This window comes from Gavialis gangeticus, unplaced genomic scaffold (assembly GCF_001723915.1).
Source record: "Gavialis gangeticus isolate Ggan-Ray unplaced genomic scaffold, GavGan_comp1, whole genome shotgun sequence".
Classification (NCBI taxonomy): Eukaryota; Metazoa; Chordata; order Crocodylia; family Gavialidae; genus Gavialis; species Gavialis gangeticus.
Window position 1 is genome coordinate 27813062 of NW_017729032.1, and position 11943 is coordinate 27825004.

Sequence of the window (11943 nt, forward strand, 5' to 3'; positions counted from 1 at the left end):
ATCTCTTCAGCTCTCAATACATACCTGAACGTTTCTTACCTTTGTTTCCACTTTTCATTTGCTGAGCTTGCAGGCATGTGTAGGTGTGAGTGTGTATATGGTGGGGGGTGTATGGTAGAGTGTGGGGGGGTTGTGACGAGGAATGGGGAAGTGTATGGGGACATAGTTTATGTTGCGCGTTGTGTATATATGGGGGGTTGTGGGGGTCAGGTATGGGTGTGTGGCATTTGTGGGGTGTGAGAGAGGGTGGAGGGTGTGGGGATGCCCTTGCACTCCTGCCATGGTGCAGCAGCAGCAGAAGGTGAGGGCACTTACGGTGTTGGTGCCCGGCAGGCCACGGCTCTGGCTAGCACTGCATATTGTGGCAAGGGGTGCAGTTTCCATGGGGCAGTTGGTATTGCTGGTGCTCCCCACCATACAAGTGCACTTGCTCAATATGGGCCCCAGGTGCTGGAGCTGGCTGTCTTCCCCTCTGGAGCTGTGTGGCATGGGAGGGAGCCCCAGGTGCCTTCCCCTGGGAGGCGGAGAAGGCAGCTGACTCCAGAGCCTGGGGCTTCCCTCCTGTGCCAACTGTTCCATGGCAGGGACTGCCGTGATACAAACTGCCCAGCAGAGGCTGCACCCCTCACCGTGATGGGCAGCACTGCCGGAACTGAACCTCGCCCGGCACCAGTGCCCTGAGTGCCCTCTCCTGCAGCCACTGCCTATAAGGGCTGTGCACTACAATGCGGTTCCCATTTTCAAAAAAGGGAGGAAGGAGGACACAGGAAACTATAGGTCAGTTAGTCTTACCTCGATCCTGGGCAAGCTTTTTGAGAGAATTATCCTGGCGCATGTCCGCGAGGGGCCAGCAGGGGAGATTATGCTAGGGGCAACCAACATGGGATCACTAGAGGCAGGTCCTATCAGACCAACCTGGTGGCCTTCTATGACCAGGTCACAAAATCCTTAGATGCAGGTGTAGCAGCGGACGTAGTCTTTCTGGACTTTAGGAAGGCCTTCGATGCTCTCTCACCCCATTCTCATTAAAAAACTAGGAGACTCTGGCGTTGACACCTACACAGTCAAATGGGTCACTAACTACTTGGAGGGCCACACCCACAGAGTGGTGGTGGACAGGTCATATTCGACCTGAAGGGATGTGGGCCACGGGGTTCCACAGGGCTCGGTCCTCAGGCCTGCACTGTTCAACTTCTTCATTGGCGACTTGGACAAGGGGGTAAAAAGCACCTTGTTCAAATTTGCAGATGACACTAAGATGTGGGTGGAAGTGGGTATGCTAGAAGGGAGGAATAGGCTGCAATTGGACCAAGACAGATTACAGGGGTGGGTGGATGAGAACAGGATGGCTTTCAACACTGACAATTGCAAGGTGATGCACCTGGGGAGGAAGAACCAGCAGCATACCTACAGGCTGGGGAACTCCCTTCTCGTCAGTGCAGAGGCATAAAAGGATCTTGGAGTCATTATTGATGCCAAAATAACATAAACCGACCATGTGGGGACTTGGTCAGGAAGGCCAACCATACATGTGTGGATGCTTGTCCTGCTTCCACACATGCATCACAAGCAGGGCCAAGGAGGTGGTCCTCCCCCTCTATGCGACACTGGTCAGGCCGCAGCTGGAGTACTGTGTCCAGTTCTGGGCGCCGCACTTCAAGAGGGATGTGGACAGCATGGAGAGGGTCCAGAGGAGGGCCACTCGCATGATCAGGGGGCAGCAGGGCAGGCCCTATGAGGAGAGGCTAAGGGACCTGAACCTGTTCAGCCTCCACAAGAGAAGGCTGAGGAGACATCTAGTGGCCATTTACAAACTAGTCAGGGGGGACCAGCAGGCACTGGGGGAGTCCCTGTTCCTCTCAGCACTACCAGGAGTGACTAGAAATAATGGTCACAAGCTGGCAGAGGGTAGATTCAGACTAGACATCAGGAGGAGCTACTTCACTGTCAGGGTGGCTAGGATCTGGAACCAACTTCCAAGAGAAGTGGTGCTGGCTCCTACCCTAGGGGTCTTTAAGAGGAGGCTGGATAAACACCTTGCTGGGGTCATTTGACCCCAGCATTCTTTCCTGCCATGGCAGGGGGTCGGACTTGATGATCTGCTCAAGTCCCTTTCGACCCTACCAACTATGAAACTACGGAGGTAATGTAGGGAGGTCCCCATGGCCCCCCTCCCTCCCGCACACTCTGTCCAGCTGAGCTCTGTGCTGCCACTACCCACCTGGGTGTGGGCTCTGTGCTCCTGCCCAGCTGCAGCTTCACCCCCACTTCTTCTCTACCTGCTGCCAGTGGGAGACCAGGGAAGCAGAGCAGGTCCCTGGGGGCTGCAGAAGTGGCAGCAGCAGCCCACCCAGAAGCTGTGTGCTGAACAGGCTGGGCCCTTCTGCCTGCAATGGTGGAAGTGAGGCATAATAGTGTATATTTGGAGGGTGCATACATGTGGGTGCCTCACTCCCAGCCTTGTTGGCAGAAGGCCTGGGTGAGACGCAATTCCTTGGTGCATGCCGTGGGCTAGATGAAAGTGCCTGACGCACACGGTCTGTATTTTGCCTGCCCCTGGCCTATTGACATATAAATTCTTTATGCTCTTATTCTGATGTTCTAGAGCTTTACTCTCCCTGTCTTGCATATGATTTGCATTTATGAATCAAGGAATTCAACAAAATTTGCATTCAAGATCCAGACCAAGGCATTAAACTGGCAAGAAAATGAACTAGGAACTGGTAGAAGGACCAAATCATACAGGTGATATATTCAAAGCAATGTGGATCAATGAGCAAGCTAGTATCCACGGTTCTTGAAAAGTTGGCACATCTGCATTACCACAGATTGTGGCACAAACCAGCTGCAATGACAGATAAGGATATTCCATAAACTAGAAAATGTTACACATCTATTTGCCTTCCAAAATAGTCAAGGCTTGACAGTAAATATATTACTTATTAACCTACAGTCAGTATGACAACATACTACATTATTCTTTATAAATAAATATATACAATGATTTTAGAAGGCACATTAATTACCTCTCATTTCTCAAAATAAATAAATCAGCAAAACCTGTAAATTTTGTTAGTAGCTGACTAGCAATACAACACTGTTACTGTAATCTTTCAGTATGAGTGTAAGCAGCATTCAGCCTTCATATCTGTTCTTTATTTACGTGTCAGTTTCTCTGGCGAAGGGACTCTTCTACTGCTTGTCCCAGTTCACTTTTCAGTAGGACTCAGATAGCAGTTGGGGTGTCTGGAATGCTACCTTGCTACACGTAAGGAATAATAATATACCTTCATAGGAGTGACAATGTAAACTGCTATTTTATTAATACAGTGGCTTACTTTCTTGACTTCATATTTAATGGCAAGTTTTAAACGGCTGAGACTGGGGCGACCATGTTCACCATTATTATGGGTCATCTCCACATCTCCATTCAAAATAGCTTCCACTTCTTCAGTATTTCTGCATAAATCAAGAAGTCCAACTACAAAATCCTTGCACTGAACAGACAATTTCTTGTAGTCATTCTAGAGAGGTGGGGAAAGAAAAAAGAAATTAGCATCCCTTTCCAGACTACGCGGAAGAAAAAAAATTCAGTTGTTAAATGGCATAATATGATTTTGAATTATTTAGATAGTAATAGGTTTGTCATTATGGTCACATAAGAGAAACAAGAACACCCACAGTACATGCACATAGCCCCTGTCAAATAGCTGTTATTTTTCCACCTTTTTCATGACGTGAATCTGAAAGTACATACAGACAAATGCAGCCATTAAAAATCAGCAGAGTCATGCCAGTTTAATGAAGAAGCGAATTTCACTTACATCAATTTTAAGACGAGAAGAGAGCATTGACTATCTAGCAAGATCTTCCCCACAGTAAATATTACAGAATGTCATTAAGTTCCTACATCAAACCCTTAACAACTTCTTGAGCAATAGCATTTATTTTAGAAAGATACCCAGTCTTGATTTAAACACGAAATAAAAGAGAACCCGTTATATCCTTATGTAAATTATTCTAATGATTAATTCCTCTTAGTGTAAATCAACTGTTCCAGCTTTCTGTTTTGAATCTAACTTTTGCTGCAAACTACTTCATCTTTGTCTGCTAAACTGAACTGTGTTTTATCAGAAATTTTTGCTCCATGGACATATGCATAGCCTTCGAATTGGATAAGATAATACATGGAGCTCCTCTAATCTCTCACCAGAAGGCTGCTTTTTTCAGACCCTTAGTCATGCAGAGCCTTGTTGCACCTGAGGCTGTGAGACTCACAAGTGTTGTTTGGTGTTACTGCTGGCTTGGAATTTGGGGCAGTTACTCCAATAGTCTAGAAACCTTCTCTGTCTCCCACCTGCACAGCTGTGACTTGCCACTAGAGGCCTGGTGAGTAGGGGCAGGGCTAGAAGCTGTAGCGGTAAATTGCCACAAAAGGGCTGGTGAACCAGGACAGGCATCTTTCCGCGCTCTATGGGTGGGGGTCTGAGAGATCCTGGGATACTGGAGGACTTCAGCTTGGGTGGCATGTCTATGGGGAGTGGCCACACCTAAACAGAACAGGAGCTGGGTAGTCCAGATCAGAGGTAATCCTGCCTGAAGTGGCATAACTTTGAGCCACATAACAAGTGCTTAAAACCACTTTAAGGTGTTAATGTGTGGACAATCCAAGGGTTAAGAGTTCCAGGAGCTACCTAAAATTACAGTATAACAAGGCCTTTACACAGTTCTTTTCTGATCCTTTTCCAGTTGCTCATCATCCATGTTTAATAACACCAGAATACATCACAGTATTTCAGAAAGAGTCTCACTCGGATGCATAATGAGAATATTGATTAGTAGTAGGGAGGTCATATTACCCTTTTATTAATTTACATAAGTGGAAGGTTAATGACATGGTCATCTTACCCCCCCAAAAAGGGAAAGAAGGCAAAAAACAGAAACTCACAGAAGGATGTCTGATGTGTGTCAGCTCCTCCAGCTTGTCTACTATTGAAAGCTACCTCTCTGTGTACTAATAAAGTTATACCATATACATAGCTGCTTCCCAGAACCCCTTCCACAGGCACAGGATCCTTTTCAATGTATTCAGTCCTCAGTCCATCAACTTTGATGCTTCCAATAATTATATTACTACTAAAAATTAAGTCATAAAAGAATGAAACTTGGGACTTTGTCCAGAGAGGCGGGAGGACCTCTATGGCTTTTTATCCTGATCACTGCTTTTCATATCTGATTTAATTTTCTATGAGTACTTTATCACCATAACTCATTTTCACTCCTCTCTCCTCTCCTCAGTTAATAAACCCATTCTCAACCTTTTCTCTATTCCTTCCTTCTGAATCTCTCTCTCTCAGGTAGTCATCCTCTGGAAACAGGTGTATCCTGGGAACACCTCTGGGAATATCCCTGAAGGTAGATGACTACCATGGGAATGAAGAACTGGTCCAAGTTTACTTCCTGAGGACATGCCCTCGGATATGCTTGTTTTTCAAAAGCTGGGTACTCCCACACTCCACCACAAAACCAGCATGTTACTCCAATAGATTATCAGGATGATTGCATCCCAGTTTTGCACTGCATTCCAATCAGGTGATTACTCAAACAGCGTAAAAATAGTCACATATAAACTATCACGTCTGCATAAACCTACCTGTAATTCATTTTTTTAAATAATGTCATCTTAGTTTAGACATTGCAGATTTGTCACGAAGTTGCAAGGAATATTAATGCAGTTATCCTACAAAGAAGATGCCAGAAGCCAAGCACTGAAATGAACAATGTCATGACAAGTTGTAGTGCTATGGAAGTGGAAAGCAGATAAACCAATTTTCTCTCTCTCAAAAAAAGATACGAAGATAGTAACAACACTCCCCCCCCATGTTTCTTGCTATGAGATCAATTTTATATATTTGTTTGTTTGTTTGAACAGGATTAGAAATGGATGCTCTGTATTTTCCTTTTGCCTGGAAGTTCCAAGCTAATATTGAAAAAGCTCAGAATCAAAGCCACTTTACACATTTTATCTATCTTGCCTGGGCTAAGGTTATGTCTTTCTTTCTGTCTTAACAAGGCCTTGTGAATTACTCATACTTTGCAATGAAGATGTCAGCTACAGAGCAAAACTTTCTTGAAAAAAACTGAAGAAAAACCCCAATTCAGTACATCAATCAAAGGGATTATAGCATATGTCTGTATCTTCTGGCATTGGCAATGAGTAGGGGGTGCACACTGTTGCATGTGCACCCCGAGATTGGCGATGCACCTCCTGAAAGAAGTGCTGCCGACGCCAGCAGGTGGTTATTGCTCGCTACCCCCTCCCCTCGCTGCTGACACTGCCGGCAGCATCTGTGGGTGGTTGTCAGCTGCCAGTTAGTGCTCACACCCCCTCCCACTGCCGACAATACCATGGCTGCCTGAGGGAGCTCCCTGCTCACTGCTGCCATGTCCCTGCTGCTGACCACCGCCACCTACAGGTGGTCGCCGTGCCCTCCCCGCCACCCAGCCTCTGGGGGCATGTGTCATTCATGTCTTCTGGTGTGATCTATATATACTTTTTATATATCTAGTGATTAACAATTGGCAAAAAAAATTTAAAGTTGCATTTTACAAAGTCTACCATCTTTCGTTATTTTGAAAATTTTATTTTTATCAAAATGAAAATTATATATTCACCTTTAAAAAGCAGCTAGAGAACCACATGTATATTTTGGGGGATGATCTGCTCAGGTCCCTTCCAACCCTAGAAACTATGAAACTATGAAACTATACTACTTGAATTTAGGCTCTGGGTATGGCATTCTGGTGTATTTTAGCATCCAGAAGAGGCTAAGCTTATCTAAGCATTTTGCTTGTGGCAAACACAAAAGAATACCTATTGTCCTACAACACACAGCACCTTCAATCACTAGAGGTACCACCTAAACTGAAGCCCCTTCAGCATATGACAGAAGTAAATGGGTGCCAGTGAATGAGCTCTCTGTTATGGCCATGTGACTTTAGAATGGACACAATCTTAAAAAGCTGAAGTTTGTCAGGGACACTACCTTCTGCTCCCTGTAAGAGCAGGGAATACTGGAAATTAGGGCTGAGGGAATCTAAGGGGCTGGAGAGGATCTGCCTGTATGTATGAAAGAGAGAGAGGGAAAGAGAGAGAGTGAGAGAGCATGTCAGGAAGATGGTAGAGAGGGTTAATTGATTTTAATAATTTATGTTGTTACTTTGTATTTCAGTTGATCAGGAAAAACAACAGGGCTATTTATCTTACTTTATTTTAGAAAATCATCAACAGTGCAGTGTTGGATGCGCACTCTTTTATTACAGCTTGCAAAAACTGCAGATGGGAATAGGGAGCAGTGAGCTAAGATCTCTGTTTTTCTGGTTTAGGTTTCATCTTCTTTTTAATTCAACTTGAGTGCCCAGAAAAGAACTTAGTTCCCAATCATACAAACTGTAAGGTGCTTAACTTTAGTCATACAGGGCACCTATACAAGTGCTCTGGGGCATGGGGAGGTGTGTTTTAATTTAAGCGGCTCTCAGGAGTCGCTGCAGTTAAAACACCTGCAGCTTGTCATGTATTCAGAGCCCTGCATTTCAAAAAGGTGGTGGGGGTGCTTTAACCAAAGCTCATTCGATGAACTTTAGTTTCAGCTCCCCTGATGCCATTTTGAAATTCAGGAAAGCTGAATACATGAGATGCTGCAGCACGCTGGAGCATTCGGAGTAGAACACTCCAGCAGACTCGAATCTGTTGCGAGGCCTTCTATCGAGAACGTGTCAGAGCACGTGTAAAAGTTCCCATAGGTATTAACTTTGACTTCTAAGAGAAGAGTCATGTGTATAAAATTAACACATGAAATTGTGAAGTGTAGACTTTAGAAAGGAAAAGGGTTCTTCATTGTGGGGCTGGGCTTGCCAGAATAACTACCTGTCTGGGCCACTGGGTCTTCGATTCCTGCCTCATACATTTAAATTTTAAACCTTCTTTATTTTCACTAGTTAAAAGTTTGGGGGATTTTGTTCTGTTTTGTAAAATTCAATATTTATCGGAAGACAAAGAAGCTGGAGGTGATACTTCTAATGTAATAAATTAGCATTGTATTGAGTGAATAATACAGCTAGTGCTGTAGGCATGCTTTGGTTGTGGGAGGGGAAAGAATGGGAGCATAGGGGGCACTGTACCTTTGACTCTTTAGAACTGATACCATCCATCCCTCCTGTTACACTACGCAATAGCTATGGGGGGGTGATGAAACCCAAGTGTGTAAGGGCAGATCCCAAGTCATTATACTAGAGAGAATTTCTATGCTGATAGGAGTTTTCCTTTTAACAAACTCCCCAGGAAAAATGGCATGTCTTTCTCCAGGCTAAAGAGTTATTTTATGAGAATTTTAAGAACATTATTATTTATTAGTGGGTGGTAACTACAAGTCAATTATTAATGAAAGCTGAGTCAGGAGTTACTAAAAAGGATTGTCCAGGTGAGCGCTCAGCAACACTTCCTAAAGATAAGTCAAAATGGTCAAGCTTGGGTCTGACATGGGCCAGCACTAAGACCTGACCACTGCCTCTGGCACTGTCTGTGCTGCCCAGCTGTAGTGCAGCATGGGAAAGCTCACCCTCACCATAGAATCATAGAAAGTTAGGGGTGGAAGGGACCTCAGGAGGTCATCTAGTCCAACCTCCTGCTCAAAGCAGAACCAGCCCCAACTAGATCATCACAGTCAAAGCTTTATCTAGCCAGGTCTTAAAAACCTCAAAGGATGGAGCTTCCATCACCTCTCTGGGTAACCTGTTCCAATGTTTTCCTACCCTCCTAGTGAGAAAATTCTTCCTAATATGTAACCTAAACTTCCCTTGCTGCAACTTGAGACCATTATTCCTTGTTCTGTCATCTGCCATCACTGAGAACAGTCCAGCTCCATCCTTTTTCAATCACCCTTCAGGTAGATAAAAGCTGTTATTATATCCCCTCAGAGTCATGTCTTCTCTATACTAAATAAGCCCAGTTCACTCAGCCTTTCCTTAGAAGTCATGTCCCCCAGCCTCTCACCATTTTTGTTGCTCTCCACTGGACTCTCTCCAATTTGTCCACATATTTTCTGTAGTGGGGGGCCCAAAATGGGACACAGTATTCCAGATGTAGCTACACCAGTGCTGAATAGAGGGGGGAAATCACTTTCTTTGCCCTGCTGGCAATACACTCACCAATGCAGCCCAGTATGCCATCAGCCTTCTTGACAACAAGGGCACACTGCTGGCTCATATACAGCTTACTGTCTACTGTAACTCCCAGGTCCTTCCTGCAGAGCTCCTGCCCAGCCAGTCAGCCCCCAGCCTGTACCGATGCATGGGATTGTTCCGTCCTAAGTGAAGAACTTTGCACTTCTCCTTGTTGAACCTCATGAGATCCCTTTTGGCCCAATCCTCCAATTACCTAGGTCACCCTGAATCTTAGCTCTACTCTCCAGTGTATCTACTACTCCCCCCAGCTTGGTGTCATCTGCAAACATACTGAGGGAGCACTGCATGCCATCTTCCAATTTGTTAAAGAACATATTAAACAAAAAATGACTGGACCAAGAGCTGGGGCACTCCACTTGATACCAGCTGCCAACTAGACATCACACCATTGGATTACTACCCTCTGACCCCAAATATCCAGCCAGTTTTCTATCCACTTCACAGTCCATTCATTTATCCTGTACTTCCTTAGCTTCCTGAAAGAATGGTGTGGGAGACTCTATCAAAATCCTTGCTAAAAATCAAGGTACACCACATTCACTGGTTTCCCCACTTCCACAGAGCCAGTTATCTCATCATAGAAGATAATCAGGTTGGTAAGGGAATCAGGTTGTAGGGGACTCCCTGGGAATCCTGCTGTTGCCTGCTGGCAGCAGCTGTCTCCGCAGAGGTGCAAGGCCGCTGTTGCACCACTCCCTGGGGGCCCAGATTGAGGATGCTCAGGGACCTGCAGGCCTAGAGGCAGCTTGTGCCAGAGCTCCCAACCCACCCTGAGCACCCACATGGGGCCCAAGGGTGCCATGGAACCCCACTTCCACAGTGGGTCCGTGCAGGGACATGGCCTCCGGGCAGCTGCAGCAGGAAGGCAGGGAGGGTGCACCGACCCACCCTCAGCCTCTACCCAGAGCCCCAAGCAGCTGGGCTGGCAGAATTGGGGTTTACAGAAGTTGGCGCTAGGCCACAGTGGGGCTGCCTGGCATCCTCAGGCCCAGGGCAGATCAGGACCTCCTGGGACCCACTGAGCAAGTAAGTGGGGAAGTTTGGGCCTGGCCAGGGCTGAGGCCAGAGCAGCTGCTCCCAGCCTGGGTTGCCTGCGGCTGCCACTGAAATAAGCCCACTGCCGCTGGGGCTGTGCTTGGTTGGGGGGTGTGCCCCAGGCCCAAGGCAGCTCCATGGTGACCCTGCTCAGATTGGACATCTTGTGGGGGTCCCCCCTCCCCGGGCACCAGACCCGCTTGTGAGCAGCCTCCTTCCCTGGGCTCCAAACCCTGCACACACACCCACAGCCCCCAACACTTTCACAAATTCTCTCCCCAGACACACGCCACACCCACCCCCCCAACCATTCGAAGTACCTATATGATTTTGACTTTTTCTGCATACAATTCTGAGTTTTTAGCTGTGCGATTAAAACAGTGATTGTGACTAATTTTTTTAATCACGCAAATAATCATGATCACATTTTTAAGCTTGTCTGACAGCCCTGCAAGAATGTTGTGGGACACTGTACCAAAAGCCTTGCTAAAAATCAATGTATAGCACATCCACTGATCTCCCCACTTCTCCACTCCCCCCTATCCCTCCCACTCACAAAATGTAATATTTTTAGTCTTACAGGAGGTCACCATAACTTACCAAGGAGGAAGGATGCAGTAGCAAATATTACTACTTACAAGAAAAATAAAATTTCAATCCAATCACAAGAGCATGTGTGACAGCACCTTGCAATCTGCTGCAGGAGAGGCAGTGCATACATAGGACCAAACCATCAGAATTTAGCCCCTGCTTCCCCCTTGCTTCACAAGGGATGCCAAGTATATCAGCCTCTTTTCTGGAGTAGCTTATTCCCCCAGCTGCCTTGGCCATGGCATAGTTGTATGATAATGTTGCATGATATTACCATACAAGAAGCTGGGTGTGCCTGTTGTCATGGACAAAACAGGATGCCGAGAGACGACATTCCACCACAGAGTTTTACCAACTCCTGACAGAGGACCCTATGGCACAACATTACCATGAACTAAATAAACTCTTAATGAAACTACCTCTGGAAACAAAGGAGGGGATTACTGCTTCCACCTCCTAGGCCAGGCAACTTGGACTTATTATCCAAGATCCACACACCTGGAAACTCAGGATGTGCCACTGACTCTGGTATTAGCACCATCACAAAGGGAGTTTCTGGCTATGTTAACTCTCCCCATATGCCACTGCCAGCTATTTGAAACACACCACAAATTTCTTAAAGAAACTGGATTCCGTTGACAAGCTTCCAGCAAATGTTACATTAGCTACTATGGACGTCACATCTCTGTTTACCAACATCCCCCTCAGGGAGAGATTAAAGGCCATAAAGAACTTTATCCCTGACAGGAAAATTGCTTCAGTAGTTACAGTGCATCAGAGCAGCCTCCCTGCACGTGTATAGGTGTCCTAACATTCATTCACTCACCTGGAACTCCACCAGTGTCATATATCTCAACCCATGTTTACATTGCCCCTCTGCTGTCTATTAAACAAACAGGGTGATCTCTACATGTAAGAATGAATAAATGCCAATCTGATACCAACTGCAGAAAGACTCGAACGCTTTTGGCAGAACACTTTCAGGTTCCCTGGACCTGACCTCAGGATTGCTGTTCTCAGGCACAAACCCCCCCCCCCCCCCAACCCCCCCGTTTAAATGGGAAACTCCAGAAA

The 11943-nt window shown here is 46.0% G+C and overlaps 1 protein-coding gene across 2 annotated transcripts in view; it reads right to left on the minus strand.

Annotated features, from left to right (window-relative positions):
- The window catches only part of TRPC6 (transient receptor potential cation channel subfamily C member 6), a 95425-nt gene that overhangs the window by 81841 nt on the left and 1641 nt on the right, over positions 1–11943 (minus strand). For both annotated transcript variants that reach the window (XM_019525234.1, XM_019525233.1), the window contains exon 2: positions 3339–3524. In XM_019525234.1, coding sequence (XP_019380779.1) covers positions 3339–3524 — 186 coding nt within the window. The remainder of the gene's footprint in view (positions 1–3338; positions 3525–11943) is intronic.